The sequence below is a fragment of the Panthera pardus genome, unplaced genomic scaffold, assembly GCF_024362965.1.
Source record: "Panthera pardus isolate Hobbes unplaced genomic scaffold, ASM2436296v1 HiC_scaffold_20, whole genome shotgun sequence".
NCBI lineage: Eukaryota > Metazoa > Chordata > Mammalia > Carnivora > Felidae > Panthera > Panthera pardus.
Genome location: NW_026526766.1, coordinates 91,718,794 through 91,733,024, shown reverse-complemented (window position 1 = coordinate 91,733,024; position 14,231 = coordinate 91,718,794). Strand labels below are relative to the sequence as shown.

General features: G+C 56.1%; 1 protein-coding gene and 1 long non-coding RNA gene across 4 annotated transcripts; one reads left to right on the top strand and one right to left on the bottom strand.

Moving 5' to 3' along the window:
• Positions 1-5,181: 5,181 nt before the first annotated feature.
• Positions 5,182-11,296, bottom strand: SURF6 (surfeit 6). Its single transcript, XM_019434974.2, has 5 exons — positions 11,135-11,296; positions 9,914-10,117; positions 9,262-9,350; positions 7,991-8,179; positions 5,182-7,799 (listed from the first exon to the last, which is right to left on the bottom strand). Exons 1-5 carry the CDS (start codon positions 11,226-11,228, stop codon positions 7,320-7,322), a joined length of 1,056 nt encoding a protein of 351 aa, XP_019290519.2. The 5' UTR covers positions 11,229-11,296; the 3' UTR covers positions 5,182-7,319.
• Positions 11,297-11,378: 82 nt separating this feature from the next.
• LOC109258292 (uncharacterized) lies at positions 11,379-13,181 on the top strand. Of its 3 annotated transcripts, XR_002076277.2 has the most exons (3): positions 11,411-11,756; positions 12,642-12,726; positions 12,819-13,181. It is a non-coding gene; the product is annotated as an uncharacterized LOC109258292 (long non-coding RNA). The 3 variants fall into 3 exon arrangements; XR_002076276.2 differs by having other exon boundaries at positions 11,379-11,756; positions 12,642-13,181; XR_008424399.1 differs by lacking the exon at positions 11,411-11,756 and adding an exon at positions 11,771-12,054 and having other exon boundaries at positions 12,642-13,181.
• Positions 13,182-14,231: the final 1,050 nt, after the last annotated feature.

Here is a 14,231-nt window from a genome sequence, read left to right as displayed (position 1 = left end):
GTGAAAAGATAAAATAATTCATTTTACGTTGTATGAACTTCATCCTCATAATTTTAAGAATCGACTGTGTCGTATTTTCTGCCGTTGGCTCACGACAAACAAAGGACACTTTCTGCCCCCGATTCAACCCCAGCTTCCCGGTCTCCCAGTTCCCAGTTCCTGGTTGGGCGGTTCCCCACTTGTGCTGAGCCTGAGAGGGCTGGGCCTCTGATGGGTATGCGGGACCCAGACGTAGGCCTGGGCGACAACAGCGAGGCCTCGGGGGAGCCCAGCCCGAGGTGGGGGCCTGAGGACCGCCGTGTGGCCCCGCAAGGCGGCAAGAACCGCGGTCCAGGCCAGGAGCAGCCGTGGAGCCCACGAAACGTTCCCGACTCCCAATGGGCCGAGGTCGGCAACGCAGACCAGCAGGTGGGGCAGAACTGGGTCCACCAGGAATGAAGGAAGGAGTGTGGCCCATGGCCACCTGGCAGGGAGCCCTCCCTGATGGTTACAAGCACCTCCCTCACCCATCAGTCACAGTACAGTTTGTTTCCTCAAAACTTTCTTCCTGGTACGAGAACCCCTCTCCCGTCTTCGCGTGTCCTGCGGCCACCACTCCCCTGGCCTGGCCGTTAGTCTGGGCCGGTCTGTTCAGCCGCGTCTTTACTCAACAGGCCTTCTTGCCACCCCACCCCCCCACCCCCGCCATCAGGAGCTCGCCCACACGCCTCAGGACATGGGCTCCTGCCGCCCACTTGGTGGCTCCCCAGGGTTTGGGGACCAGCCCGCCCCCGGCCCTCTCTCGTCCGTGGCCCTGAGTCTCACCAAACTCTGCCCGACCCCCAGATCTGCCTCGACGCCCCTCCTCGGATCGGCCACAACAGCTACCTCTCCAGGCCTCTCCCTCGTGTACTGCTCCCCTGGTGGGGGGGGGGGTCTCCCCCAGCACCACGACCCCGTGTGCGGAGCTGTGCCTCAGCCCCCCCCGTAGTGCAGTGGGCGCTGCCCCCTGAAACCCTCCCCACACCACCGGACAGAGCATCCTGTCCCCTCCGGAATACGGGGACCACGGGCAAAGATGAGACATCTTGGCATCGTGCCTCCGACAGGACCCGGTGTAGACTCGTTCACATACTTGGTGATTGTCTGTCACCTGCTGCACGCCCGGACACCAGGGTCTGGAGAGACTGGGGCCCCTCCCCACCAGCACGCTCCGCGGGACCTTAAGTGCTGCCCCTCTGTCACTCTCACTTGAGCTCTGTGGCATTTCACTACCGGCGTTACGCTCAATTAATAGAAGTAATTTAGAAGCAGTGTTTTTTCGATTCTCTGAACGGTTTAAACGGAACTACAACGATTCCATGGAAGTGCTGCACTGATTTTTTTCTGTTTGTTTGTCTACAGCAGGGACAAACTTCTTTGGAAGTTCTCTCCATTTCCTTTATGAAAATCAGTCTGCTTTAACCTTCTACCTCTTCCCAAATCAGCTTTGCCAAATTATATTTCCTAGGAAACGATCTGTTTTGTTCAGATTTTCAAGTCTATTGGCATAGAGTTAGGCAAAGTACCTTTAAAAAAAAAAAATTATTGTGAGACAGCGCGTGCACAAGCAGAGAGGGGCAAGAGAGAGGGAGAGAGAGAGAATCCCAAGCAGGCTCCACGCTGTCAGCACAGAGCCCGATGCTGGGCTCAAACTCACACGCTGTGAGATCATGACCCGAGCCAAAATCAAGAGGCGGACGCCTGACTGACTTGAGCCGTCGAGGTGCTCCCTGATCACGGCCTTTCAAGTCTCTCCTCTACCCTTGCCTGCTTCCCCTTTTTCATTTCTCATTTTGCATTTTTTCTTCTTGTTCCTCTTTTCCTTCTTCCTCTGTTAATAGTTGACAGTAATGATGTCTGACTCGGATTTCCTTTTATCCGTATCGAGTCACTTTGTCTCCGTTATTGTTGATCAGGGTATCTAATTTACTTATTCGTATTTCTTCTTGTTTCTTCCTCTAAGTAATTACATCAGCTCATTTCTCTCAGCACTGCGCCAGCTGCAGCCTGCCATGCGGATGCCCCCGTCCCCTGGCTTTCTTCCCAGGAGTCGAGAGATTTTTAAGAAATTATTGGGAGGGTAGCAACTTTTTACTGTATGATTACTACTAGCTATAATTTGAGGTTAATGTTGCCTGCAGTGCTTTATTTTATGAAGATTTATTTTACAGCGAATTAATGTTCGTGGACATCTGTCATTGTGACCGTCCCTGGAGTCTTTGAAAAGTTGTATTTTCCACTCTCAGTACACCCACCAGACCTGAACGGGTAATCGTGTTCCTTCAGCGTTCTGTGTCTCCCCTTCATTGTGCAGGTTAATGACATGTCATTAGGTGGACAGATACTCGCACTGACTGTATCTTTGTGGAGAACGTGCTTGTTGTCATAAGAGGTCCTTTTCTCTCACCCAGGGCTCGTGTCCCTGAAGTCAGCGGCGACAAGAACCGCCAGCACGTGACCCGGGCCTTCTCTTTCTTTGCATTCACGCAATTCCTCGCAAACCTTTTGTCAGTGAGCCGATCTGCATCACATCTTTGTAAAGTGTATTTCTTATCCATATCACGGACTTCGGGCTCGCTTTGTGGTCCGAGTGGAAACTCTGCCCCTTTGATAAGGGAGCTGGGGCGATGTTTACTCTTGGTCCCGTGAAGTTCTTTGAATTTGTTTTGCTCTTTATAGCTTTGAAAGACCTTTCACTTCGGTTGGCTTCCTTTGATGTGTTTTTTCGATACTTTGGGATTTCTCTTTGCGCCTTCTTAACGCTTTGTCCCGTTTCATTTCCTTGTCTTTTATTATGCTTCTTGGTGTGTGAAATTTTAGGAGTGTTTACTCTTCGTATGCTCCTTCTATTTTTATTTCCATGAGGACTTATTTTACTTCCACTTTTTCTCCGAGCTTGTCTGATGTTTGAAGTCACCTCTATGTGCAGCATGGGGCTTGAACCCACACCCCGAGGTCAGGAGTCGCACACGCCACCGACTAAGCCAGCCGGGTCCCCTTTCATCGTTTTCAATCCTTCTGCTGACTCACCATCTCCTCCGTAAGGTCATTTTTCTACTTTGGGCATTCTTTCATTTCAGACAGGGGACTGCTTTTTTTCTTTGTTTTCTTGTATCGTGTGATACTATTACAGACCTCACACTAATTCCCATTTTGAAACGCATTTAAGAACAGGGATCTTCCTGGGGCGCCCGGGGGGGCTCAGTCGGTTAAGCTTCCGACTCCAGCTCTGGTCATGATCTCACGGTTTGTGGGTTCGAGCCCCACGTCAGGCTCTGTGCTGACAGCTCAGAGCCTGGAGCCCGTTTCGGCTTCTGTGTCTCCCCCTCTCTCTGCCCCTCCCCTGCTCGTGCTCCCTCTCTCTCAAAAATACATATTAAAAAAATTTATTTTTAACAACCCAAAAAACAAAACTTCCTGGCTCTTCCCCCGGACACCAGGTGGGCTGCGTTTCTGTCCCCACTGGAAGTTATGTGCAGCCACGTGATGTGACCAGCGGAGTGTGAGAACACGTGGCACTTCCAGACAAAAGCTTTCGGATCCAATGTTTGGTCGGCCTGTTTTCTCAACCGATAACCTTTACCGTCAAGAGCGGTTTCAACTTCACAGCAAAACTGCCAGGAGCCAGCGTCCTCATCCCCAAGGCCACCTCGCCGCCTAGTATCTAGACCTATAAGCAGAGTCGCACCCCAACAGGCTCCAAGCACCCAGTTACGAGGCCAAAGTAGGAAGGTTCAATTCACTAAATGGACAGAAACATCTGCTGTTTTGTACTGGAGAAAATCCAGAGGAACGTCTCGGAACATCTGGGCAGTGCTTGGCCAGGAAGGAGGGCTGCTGTAGCCGTGCGCCGAAGAAAACCTTCCCAGACACTTGGACTGAGCAGCCATGTCGGGCTGCCTCGGCCAGTGAAACAGCAGCAGCAGCAGCAAACTACACATAGCTTTTATTTCTATTTTATCAGATATAGTTATTAAAGAGTTCAAAGTATGAATGAGGAAACAAAGGACCTACTGGTGGTTCTGTGAAAACACCCAGGAGTGCGTGCAGCTCTGGAGTGCCAGGAAGTTCCAGCCGATTTTGTATCTGTCCTCTGGGGGATCAAGGCTCCAAACTCAAGCTATCACGTTCCAGAGCCTGGAGACCAGAACATTGCTGACGTTTCGGCAACCGTCTCGTTCACCCCGCAGGACTCACAACGTGCTCTCTAGAAACAACTCCCCGGGATGTAATTTCAGACTGGCTTCCATTTGGAATCAAGAGTCCACAGGTTAGCTAGGGAACTAGGAAGGATTCGGTGACTTCCTCTGTTGCTCGGCCAAAACCTGGAGTCCCCTGAAGCGCACACTAAGGTAAGTGAGGCTTCTGGAAATTCCCTGGAATAAGAGGAAGGTCAGACGCCCCAGTGGAGACGTAGGCTTGCTGGAAGGGCCTTACTGACCCTGTTACCTGCTCATCTGCCCAACAGGTTGTCTTGGAAGGATCCAAGAGGCACACCTTTGCCACGTGCGAGTTCAGGCATCTTGGAGAAGCAGCACACGGCAGCTCTTCTCCGAAGCTGGAGTGCTGGGACGAAACCAGAACTGAGCTCAGGGCCGACGCAGGCGTCAGGACCCGACCGCAGGGAACACACAGCACTTTTCTTTCCACAGGCCACGTACGCAAGGCTCCCATGACTGGTGCAGTGAACTGGATGAGCTGACCCACCAGGGTCTAGAAACAGCTCTCTCTGCACGCCCCACCCCCACCAGATCTGATGAACGGAAGCCTCACTTAGAGCTGCCTGACTGGTCCCAGCCACTCACCGAATTTCTCAATGTCCATCAGCTCAAGTCCTAGGGCCCCTGGACAGGAGGGAAGGCAGGCTGTGCTCCTTCCCAGACTCACCCAAAGGGCCAGGGGAGAAAGGGGACTCGTGCTGAGCTTAAAAATAAAACCACCAGGGGCACCTGGGTGGCTCAGTCCGTTAGGCAGCCACTTCGGTTCAGGTCACGATCCCACGGTTCGTGGGTTTGAGCCCAGCGTCAGGCTGTGTGCTGACAACTCAGAGCCTGGAGCCTGCTTTGGATTCTGTGTCTCCCTCTTCTCTCTGCCCCTCCCCTGCTCACACAGTCTCAAAAATAAACATTAAAAATAATAATAACACAATTACCAGTGACCTTACCAGCAAAACGTGTTTATTTAGGAATAGAGAACTGCAACCCGGGACACGCAAACTAGGGCAAAACCACAGGCAAATCCAACAAAGGGGGGATTATTTTACGAGGAGGATGCTGGGAAGGGCTGTCCTGACCCAGAGACTCACAGCGCAGGGCGAGGGCCGTTCCCCACTGGCCGGGTCGCTGGGTGTCTCACAGGAGGTGCAGCGTCCTTCCCTGTTGAGCCTGTGACCACGACCCTTTCCTGTCGAGGACGCTTCTGCTGGGTCGGTGACACTTCCTCCCACGATGGACGCAAGGCAGCACAGTGCACGAGTGCTCCTCCCTCCGGCCTCCCGACTCCATTTCGGTGAGCTTTCTCCCTTTATTCCTTTTCCCACCGCCATGGCCTTCGGGACACTTGGAACCACTGTTCCGGGCAGGTGTTCTGCTTGGGGCAACCTTCATCCAATCCCCTCCACCCCGGGAGGGGGAACTTCCGCCATCTGGCTCTGGAAACGCTCCGACGTCAGGCCCTTGAAGATTTCTTCCACCGTGCTGCGCTGTCTTCCCACACTGGAGGCGACGACACCCAACAGGGGTCTATCGGGCCTCCCAGACTCGTCCTGGGAGTTTCCCTTGGCCACGTCCCACTGCCCACTATTGTCCCTGGAGGAGTTGCTCCTGCTGCCACCTGCCACAGGACACGCTCCCAGCACGGACACCTGGGAGTCGGGCTCCACCTCCCACAACCACCCACAGGTAGACTCGAGAGTGTGTTTTTGAAATTCCAAACGTGAAACTCTGACCACCTCTTGACTTTGACGACGAAACCCTGCCGTGGCCGGACACCACACCCGGTCTGACTCCTTGAAACGAAAACGCCCTTTATAGACCAGATGCTCAGTTCTCATTGCTGCTTCAGAGACGCGCAAAGCGTGTGTTTCCAGACACGCCGTTCTGTGTTGCTAGATCGAGCTCGTGACTCTCCTCCAGACCTTCCACATCCACCAGAGTTCTGCCTAATGTTTCCAGGCCTAGGAAAAGAATCAGAAATCTCCCGCTCTGGGCAGACTCAAGGCTCCAGTCCCGGGGTCGTCAGAGCCGCTCTGCCTGCTGGGAGCACGGAACCCCTCCATCGGGGGGACAGGGGGGGGGGGGGCTGTTCTTTCCTCCTCACGGTGCCGTTCGTTCTCAAGTCAGCTTTGTCCACTTTGTCCACACCAGCCTTTCCGTTACAGTCTGCTGGGTGTGTTTTAAGTTTATTGTGAGAGAGAGACAGGCAGACAGACATAGACAGCACGAGCAGGGGAGGAAAAGAGAGACAGAATCCAAAGAAGGCTCCACACTGCCAGCGTGGAGCCTCCCTTGGGGCTAGAACTCATGAACCAGGAGACACAACCTGAGCCGAAATCAGGAGTTGGACGCTTAGCTCAGTCACGAGCTACCCAGGTGGCCTTCGGCAGTCTGCTTCTTAAGTGAACCCGAGTCAAAACAATTCTATTAACAGCTTTACCCAAACAGAATCTATATGCCATGAGCCCCCCCACCCCTCGCCCCGGGGTTTTGCACGTCTGTGCCCCTCCTGCCCCCCTGCAGGTCTGCGTGGAGTCCCGCTGCCGAACTGGGCATCTTTCGTTTCCCTCGCTGAGTCTGAGCTTCGGTTTTTCCTCTGTCTCCCCCTTTCTTTCCAGCCTAATACACACCGTGCAGATCTAGCAGGCACCTTGAGACTTTGAACGTGTGTTCACCTAAGTGCTACCTTTTGTTCCTCCTACAAATAAACCCCAGATAACTCCCTTCTGGCCACACCCAGGTCAGCTCGCCCTCGCCCTCACCGGAGACTCCACCTCTGGCTCGGTCTACAGAGACCCCTCCCTTCCAGGCGAGTTCAGCAAGGACACGGGCAGTCCCAAAGGCCATTCCCGCCCTGCTCCTGTAAACTGGGAGGAGAAGAAAGGGCCAGGGAGGCGCCCCCCTGCACCCCCACCCTGCAAACTTCCAGGGAGCTGTCTGGCCTCCCAAGAGAAGGCGGGAACCCGGACCCGGTCACTCCTTACAGGGATCCAAAAGACCGTGGGCCTCCATTCTGGACACCGTTCCTTCCACACGCGAGCTGAGCCCACGGAGCCCGCGTGCCCAGGGACGCGGCCCGGGTCCTCACGCCAGGCCGGCCCGCTCCAGGTCCTGGGGCAGGATGCGGCCCTTCCTGCGAGCCCTGTCCAGACGCCGCTCAGCCCGGGCCGCCTTCTTCTTGCGCAGATTCTGTCGCCGCTTGTCCTGCCGCTGCTGCATTTTCTCGACCACGTGGGCCGTGCGTTTCTCCCACCTGCGCTTCCGCTGCGCCCGCCGCTTCTCCTTGCGCTTCAGGGCCTCCTGCAGCAGGCGCTCGTCGTCCCGGATCCGCACGCCCTCGGCCTTGTACAGCAGGTCGGTCCACCGCATCTTGGTCTCCAGCTCCCGCGCCTTCCCCTCGTCCTGGCCCCGCAGCTCGGCCAGCCGACCCTGCCGCGCCCGCAGGCGCTCCAGCAGCTGCCGGTAGTTCTTCCCCGTCAGCGGCGTCAGGTTCCCCTTCAGCTTCTGCCTCTTCTCCTTCCGGCGCTGGGCCTTGCCGGCCGGCTCCCCCGCACTCACCTCCACCTTGCGGGCGGCAACCCCCGTGAACTCCAGCTTCGAGGCGCGCCTCTCCCGTGAGCCCCCCACGAGCACCCCAGGGGCAGGCACTGCCGCCACCCGCCTCCGCGAACGGGCGGCCTCGGGACACAGGCCACGTGGCCAGCTGGGGGCACAGCCCGGGTCCCCGAGCCTGCACGGCCGCACCTGCCTCTCACCTTATTGAAGAGCAGCCCCAGCTGTGCCTCCTCTCGGGGCGGCTCGCGGGGCGGCTCGACAGCCTCCGTGGTCTTTGCCACCTTCTCCTTCGCCCTCAGTTCCTTCCGCTTCCTCTTCTTGCGGTCCCGCTCCTGCTTCCTCCGGCGTCTTTTCTCCAGAGCCGCGGGAGACGGCTCCGAGGTGCTGCCCTGGAGGAGGAGGAGAGTCAGAGCTCCCTCACGAGGGCCTCCCAATTTCGGGGCCCCCGGTCTGGGATGTGGAATCAGGGCAGGAAAGCGGGTGAGGAAACGCTTGCGCAAGACAAAGTGCTCACTGAACTCAGTGTTCCCCCGGGAGACAACCTGTCACCCGGAATCCAAGGGACCCCAAAAAGGACACGAGGACCCCCAGGTAAGAACCATGGCTTCCGGTTCCCAGACACGGACGTTGCACCAGGGCCCTTTACAAATAATTCGACATATGTGTGTCCTCCATCGTTTTGCAGACGAAGACAGGCCTAGCCGAGGACACCTGGAACTCGGCATCAGATCAGGACGCTCAATGCCCATGCTGACCATGGCGCTGTTCTGCCGGTGACTCACCTAACCTCTGCTCTCACAGATGGCCTTTTCCGTCCGGAGGCCAAAAAGAGAACTCTACCAGACTGACCCAGACCTGCAGGCAGGAAGGCCAGGCCGGAGCTCAGGCTGCCCCTTAGGAACGATCCCCAGGCTTGTCCCAGGGCACTGCACAAAGAAGCTGGGGGACTGTCCCACACAGCAAGAGGCCCAGGGTACGTCCCCAGGGAAAGGGCAGGTGGAAGCTAAGTGGAAAGATTATGTCACTCAGCACAAAAAACCCAGGAGGGTTAGGTCTGGTGCTTCCTGTACTGGTCACCTCATTGCAGACCCTCGCCACCTCACAGAGCTATCGTGACGTTAAGAGGACAAAGCGCTGCCCGATGTCATGTCCAACAAAGGCAGCTTCCTTCGACAGACTGAGCCTCTCTCCAAGGGCACAGGGAACCTACAGCACAGACTATACAAAGCAGGTTACCGTGGGAACTGAGTCTCCCCAAGATGCCAGAAACTACACCTGATCTCCTGCCAACCAAAACCGCCATGGCCCTGGCAAGACTGCTGCAGGGGTGGGAACAGCGGCTGCCCAGGCTGGCAGAACTGAGGACCAAGCCCACAAAGGGCACCAAGGTACTTTCTCCTCCACGCAAAGCAGGAAAACCACTGCAGAAAACCACACTGCTTCCTACACCCCAGCAGCCCCCCCAACTTACCTGGCCCCGGGCCTCCTGTATTTTCTCACGTAGCCGCTGCCGCAGAACATCCAGGGCAAACAAAGAATCAGACTCTGTGACCTCGACGTCTGTGAGGAAAGTGGGAGCTAAGAGAAAACCCCCTGCCTGACCTTCCCGTCCCTCTTCCCAAGGTCCAGCTTCAAAGCCTGAAACCCCACACACTGTCCCACTCCCCAAGTGGCCACTCGTCGACCTGCAGGACAGTTCTAGTAAACACTACTCTCCACTCCCCAAGCTGGACTGGCCCCCAGAACAGAACACCCCCGTGCGGTAAGACAAAAGGCTTCTGATGGGTCAAGACAAACCCATCTCTCATTTCTTCCAATTTCTGCAGGCGGGGCTTCCCCACCTCTCCCAACAGGTCAGCTCTCGTGATGCCACTCTGGACACCTGCAGGCAGTGAGAGCCTCCTCGGGGCAAGGTCCTCAGGGGAACATGACCCTGCCCCTCACCAGACCCCAATGCCAAATGGCCTGGAACCACTATGTATTCCCTGGGATCTGTCCCTTGAAAACCTCCTCTCTAGAAAGTCTCAAAACACCCCAAAAATGTGCGTGACACCGTATTTTCTCATGTCCACAGAGGGCCACGTTTTCACATGATCTCAGTCAGCCCTGCCCCACATCTCCACCTGCAGGAGATCCTGTGGAGGTGAAGGCCTCTTCCTCCGTGGCTGCTGCTGGGTTTCTGGCCTTGGAAGCTGCTGGAGACTTCTCCCCTAGGGGTTGGGCTTTTGGCTCCACAGCCTTCTCCTCCCTCTCCCAGGATTTCTTCTGTCCTTTCTTCCTCTTCTTTTTTGGGGGCCCAGAAGCTTCTGAACCTCGCGTTTTGCTGGCTGAAATACAAAATCATAAAGGGCTGCGGTCCTAACCTTTGTGACCCATCCAACCTGCATGAAAGTTTTGCAAAACCTTTGATCCCAGGGTACTGTAGGCGAATCAGGACGGAGCGTGCAGAGACCCCTGTCCTTTTGTAAAGCTCAGAGCCACCCACAGACCTGAGAAAGGAGACTGGCCACAGGTGGTAAAACCCTGCAACACATCCACACTTGACCCAGCAGTCTGCTTATGAGAATCCGTCCCGGTTACGCACCAAGGTTTGACCTCAAAAATGTTCATCACAGGGAAAAACTAGAAAAACCTGAATACTCACCTACAAGGACAAGCTAAGCCACCTGTCACATTACAAAGCACTACCTAGCCGTCAAAAACGAGAACACAGGCTTTTTTTTAAAGGATCAAGAAATATTTTCATTTAAGCTAACAAAAAGAGTACACCGAGTACGAAATGAGACGTTTTAAAACGCTGAGACACTCACAGAAGAAAAACTAATCTTTTAACGTATAAAGTTACAGCCCAGTGCTAAGAAACCTCAAATTTCCTAACTTCCGGTAATGAGTACGTTTGCTTCGCATAAAGACAAAAGGCCGTTCTCCGTGTAGCTGCCTGTCAGACGCTGATGCTCTCTGCCCCTTCGGGTCCTGGCAGCACTCACAAGTGCCAACTTCTGTCTTACCTGCTCGTGTACGGACTTCCCGGTACACCCCACTGGTAGGAGCCGTCCCGTTCCCGCCCTCTCCCTACCTCCCCCATCCCATCGGGTCACCTCCTGCAGGCCCCGCAGGGGCCTCCGGCCCGGTGAGCGGACGCAGCTGGTTCCCTGGCACCCCCGAGCTGATGCCCACAAGCAGGGAAACAGTGACAACTGTACATAACCCTTATGAGTCTTTCCACCGTCTTACGGGCTTGCTTCACGCACCCACGTGTCTCACCCACCCGCAGGCTGCGCGGGGCGGCGCAGGGGCGTACCCCACCCCCAGCCCTCCCAGGCCCGACCCCGGCTGCGCTGTACCGGACTTGCGTTTCTGCGGCTCCGGGCTGGGCTGGGAGCAGATTTTCCTGGCCAGGCCCTGCAGGTAAGCGTCCTTGGCGAGCAGAGAGGCCATGGTCGCGGGTTCTGGGATTCTCCCGGGAGACACACGCGCGACACCCTCACCACGCCGCCGGACCGCCCTCGCCGGAAGCCGCGCGTGCGCAGGCGCCGCCAGCCGAGCGCCGAGCCGCCAGCGCGCGGTGCTCGACTAGCCAGGCCTGGCTCCGCCGGAAGAGACGCGCGGGGCGGGGCGCAAAGCATTGTGGGTCCTGGGCTTCCGTGGCCCCCGGCCTCTTCCCTCGGGCGGGGATGGCGACGGTGCTGTGACTTTCCGGCCGCCGCGCCCCCCCCCCCCCCCCGCCGGCACGGTGCCGCGTACACAGTGGGCGCTCAGTACCCGGGGGCGACGGGACTGATCGGCCGTGGTTCAGCCCTCTGGGGACCCAGATCCGAAGCGGGACCCGGCGAGAGCGGGTCCGCTCCGAAAGCACCGCGCGCCCAGCAGGTGCCGGGCGGGCTGCGAGGGCGGGAGATGCCAGCGCTGAGAAGACACGCAGCGGCGTCCTCGGCGGGTCTGCGTGTGTGTGGCCACCGGGAACACGTAAGGCAAGCGCAGGATGAGTCGGGTAACGGGGAGTGCCAAGGAGAAAGGTCCGGGAGGAAGGGATGTGAGGTGTCGGGAGGGAGGATGATCGGGCGCTCGAGGAAGACCCACTGGAGTCTTTGCTCTGGACAGGGCAACCACAGGCTAAGATTTAGGACAAGGCTTATCCCTTAACTCACGAGGGAAGGGAGGGGAGTGTTCAGCCTGAGGTCGGAGACCACCGCACCCCTGTTCCACAATTCATGGCAGTGACAGGCTTTGTCCCAACACCCAGCCCTTTAGGGGCTGCCTTGGGGTGAGTAGGGGAGGCCTTATTCCTCAAGGGAGGGAGGGGGCAGGGACTTGGATTTATAAACTACAATTTCAGAAGCTATTTGAAAAGGTTTCTGACGAAGCAGTAAGAATGTAACTTTCTGCCTGGGATCTTTGCTGTGAGGTGACGTTTTGAGGAGAGGATGGCTTTGTTGTCCCCCACGGTAGATTTCCAGGACACTCACTGAGCCATAAACGTGTCCTTCCTGGCACCGTCCGTTTCCACCATCAAAGCCAGAGGCGCAGAGGAACAGGGATGTGCGAAGGGAGGGGGATGATGTGTCCTCTTCCAGTCCACACCACCAGTCTGGGGTTCTCCGTCCTGTGTGACCATCTCCAGGGGGTCTTTGAGGCTTTGCTGAGGTCCTGTCTGGGCGGGAGGTGGTTGATGGCAGCAGCGTTGCCAAAGGGCCGGGAGAAGAGTTGAGTTCTGAGTGCAAATCTTGACTCATGGGCCTTATTCATCTGTGAGTTTTCTGGAGGGTGTGACCAGCAGATCCTACCTCCTCCCTGACACCTACTCTCCTCCTTGGGTCTCATTTCTTTTTTCTGTTAACTCTTACTGTGCAGTGACTCCCTTCAGAGCTCATGACTCGGTGCTGCTGACTCCCCTGAACTCCAGGCCCACATTTGGACACGAGACACATCGTCGTGGGTATGTACAGAACAGGGGTCCTGGCCTCCCCCGACCCCACCTCCCCTCACTGCCTGCCTTCTGCCTCAGCTAAGGCCACTCCATGCTTCCAGGCACAGAAGTCAGACCTTGAAGCCACCCTGCCTCCTCATTCCCTACATCCGGTCCTTGAGTGAATTCTGTTGGCTCTCCCTTCAAAGTATATCCGGAACTGTGTTTGACTTGTTCCAGACTGCCACCCTGATCCTGTTCTAGATTTCAAAAGGCTGTAAGAAATAGTAACTAACTGCAACGCAAAATGAAAATAGATGTAAAAAGATGTTTCGAGGGACTCCTGTGTGGCTCAGTCGGTGAAGCGGCCGACTTCGGCTCATGTCATGATCTTGCAGCTTGTGAGTTCGAGCGCAGAGCCCATTTTGGATCCTCTGTCTAACCCTCCCCACTTGCTCTTTCAGAAATAAACATTCAAAAATAAACATTTAGAGAACGACTGGGGATGTTAGAATGTGTCACGAGGCACATCTGGGTGGCTCAGTCAGGTTAAGCGTCCGACTCCGTTTTGGCTGAGGTCATGATCTCACAGTTCTGGAGATTGAGCCCCATGTCAGGCTCTGCGCTGACAGCGCAGAGCCTGCTGGGGATTTTCTGTCTCTCCTCTCTTCCCCTCCCTCACTCTCTCGGAATAAACATTAAAAACAGAAAAAAAAAAAAGTGTCATGATACTAGATGATATTATGGGATAATTGTTCACATGGGCCTGATGCTGGCGTTGGGCCGTGGAGAGTTGCTTTTCCTAGAGAGGCAAGCTGACAGGCATTTAGGGGTGAGGTGGCGTGAGGTCTGCGGCTGACGTTCACGTGGCTTTTATGGATGAGAGAGCAAGCAGAGGTGCAGGAAGTGAATCCAGAAAAGCACCCAGGTGGGTGTTCTTTATGCGACCTTTATAACTTTGCCAGGGGTGTGAATGTTCTTGGAATAAAATGCCTGGGACACAGAGGCAGGAAGGACTGAGGACTGACCAGGCTTGAGTGACACGGAGGCCACAGGGGACCTTAACACCCGTAGCTCGGCCGGGGTCGTGGAGACGAAGCCGGCCTGAAGCAGACTTGACAGAGACCTGGAAACAAAGAGCCCGTTTCTCCAGTGAGGTCTGCTGCCGGGGGCGTGGGCTAGAGAGGAGGAGGTGGTGGGGAGCTGCCTTGCTCGGTGGGGGGGGGGGGGGGGGGGGGGAGAAACCACTTCGCTTTCCATTTCCAATGGGGACGGTGGCCTCAGCCCAGGAGAACAAGACACTGATGGTGCAGAGAGCCTGTTGCTCCGGTGTCATGACACTGAAGACAGTCGAAACCCCCGTCAAGTTTGGTCCACTCCATCGGCCTTTTCCCCACACGTGCTCCATTGGTTGCAGTCCTTTTTTCTTCGTCAGTGTCAGATACAAGTTATTTCTGCAACGAGGGTATTTCAGGAAGAGATCATCACCGGTCTCCTCGATGCGGAGCCTTCCCCAGGCCACCCCCAGAAAACCA

Coding starts and splice junctions, on each gene's coding strand:
- SURF6 (XM_019434974.2), bottom strand. CDS start 11,228: ATGGCCTCTCTGCTCGCCAAGGACGCTTACCTGCAGGGCCTGGCCAGG. Junction 10,118..11,134: donor GCCGCAGAAACGCAAGTCCG/GTACAGCGCAGC, acceptor TTTGTATTTCAG/CCAGCAAAACGCGAGGTTCA. Junction 8,180..9,261: donor TACAGGAGGCCCGGGGCCAG/GTAAGTTGGGGG, acceptor CTCCTCCTCCAG/GGCAGCACCTCGGAGCCGTC.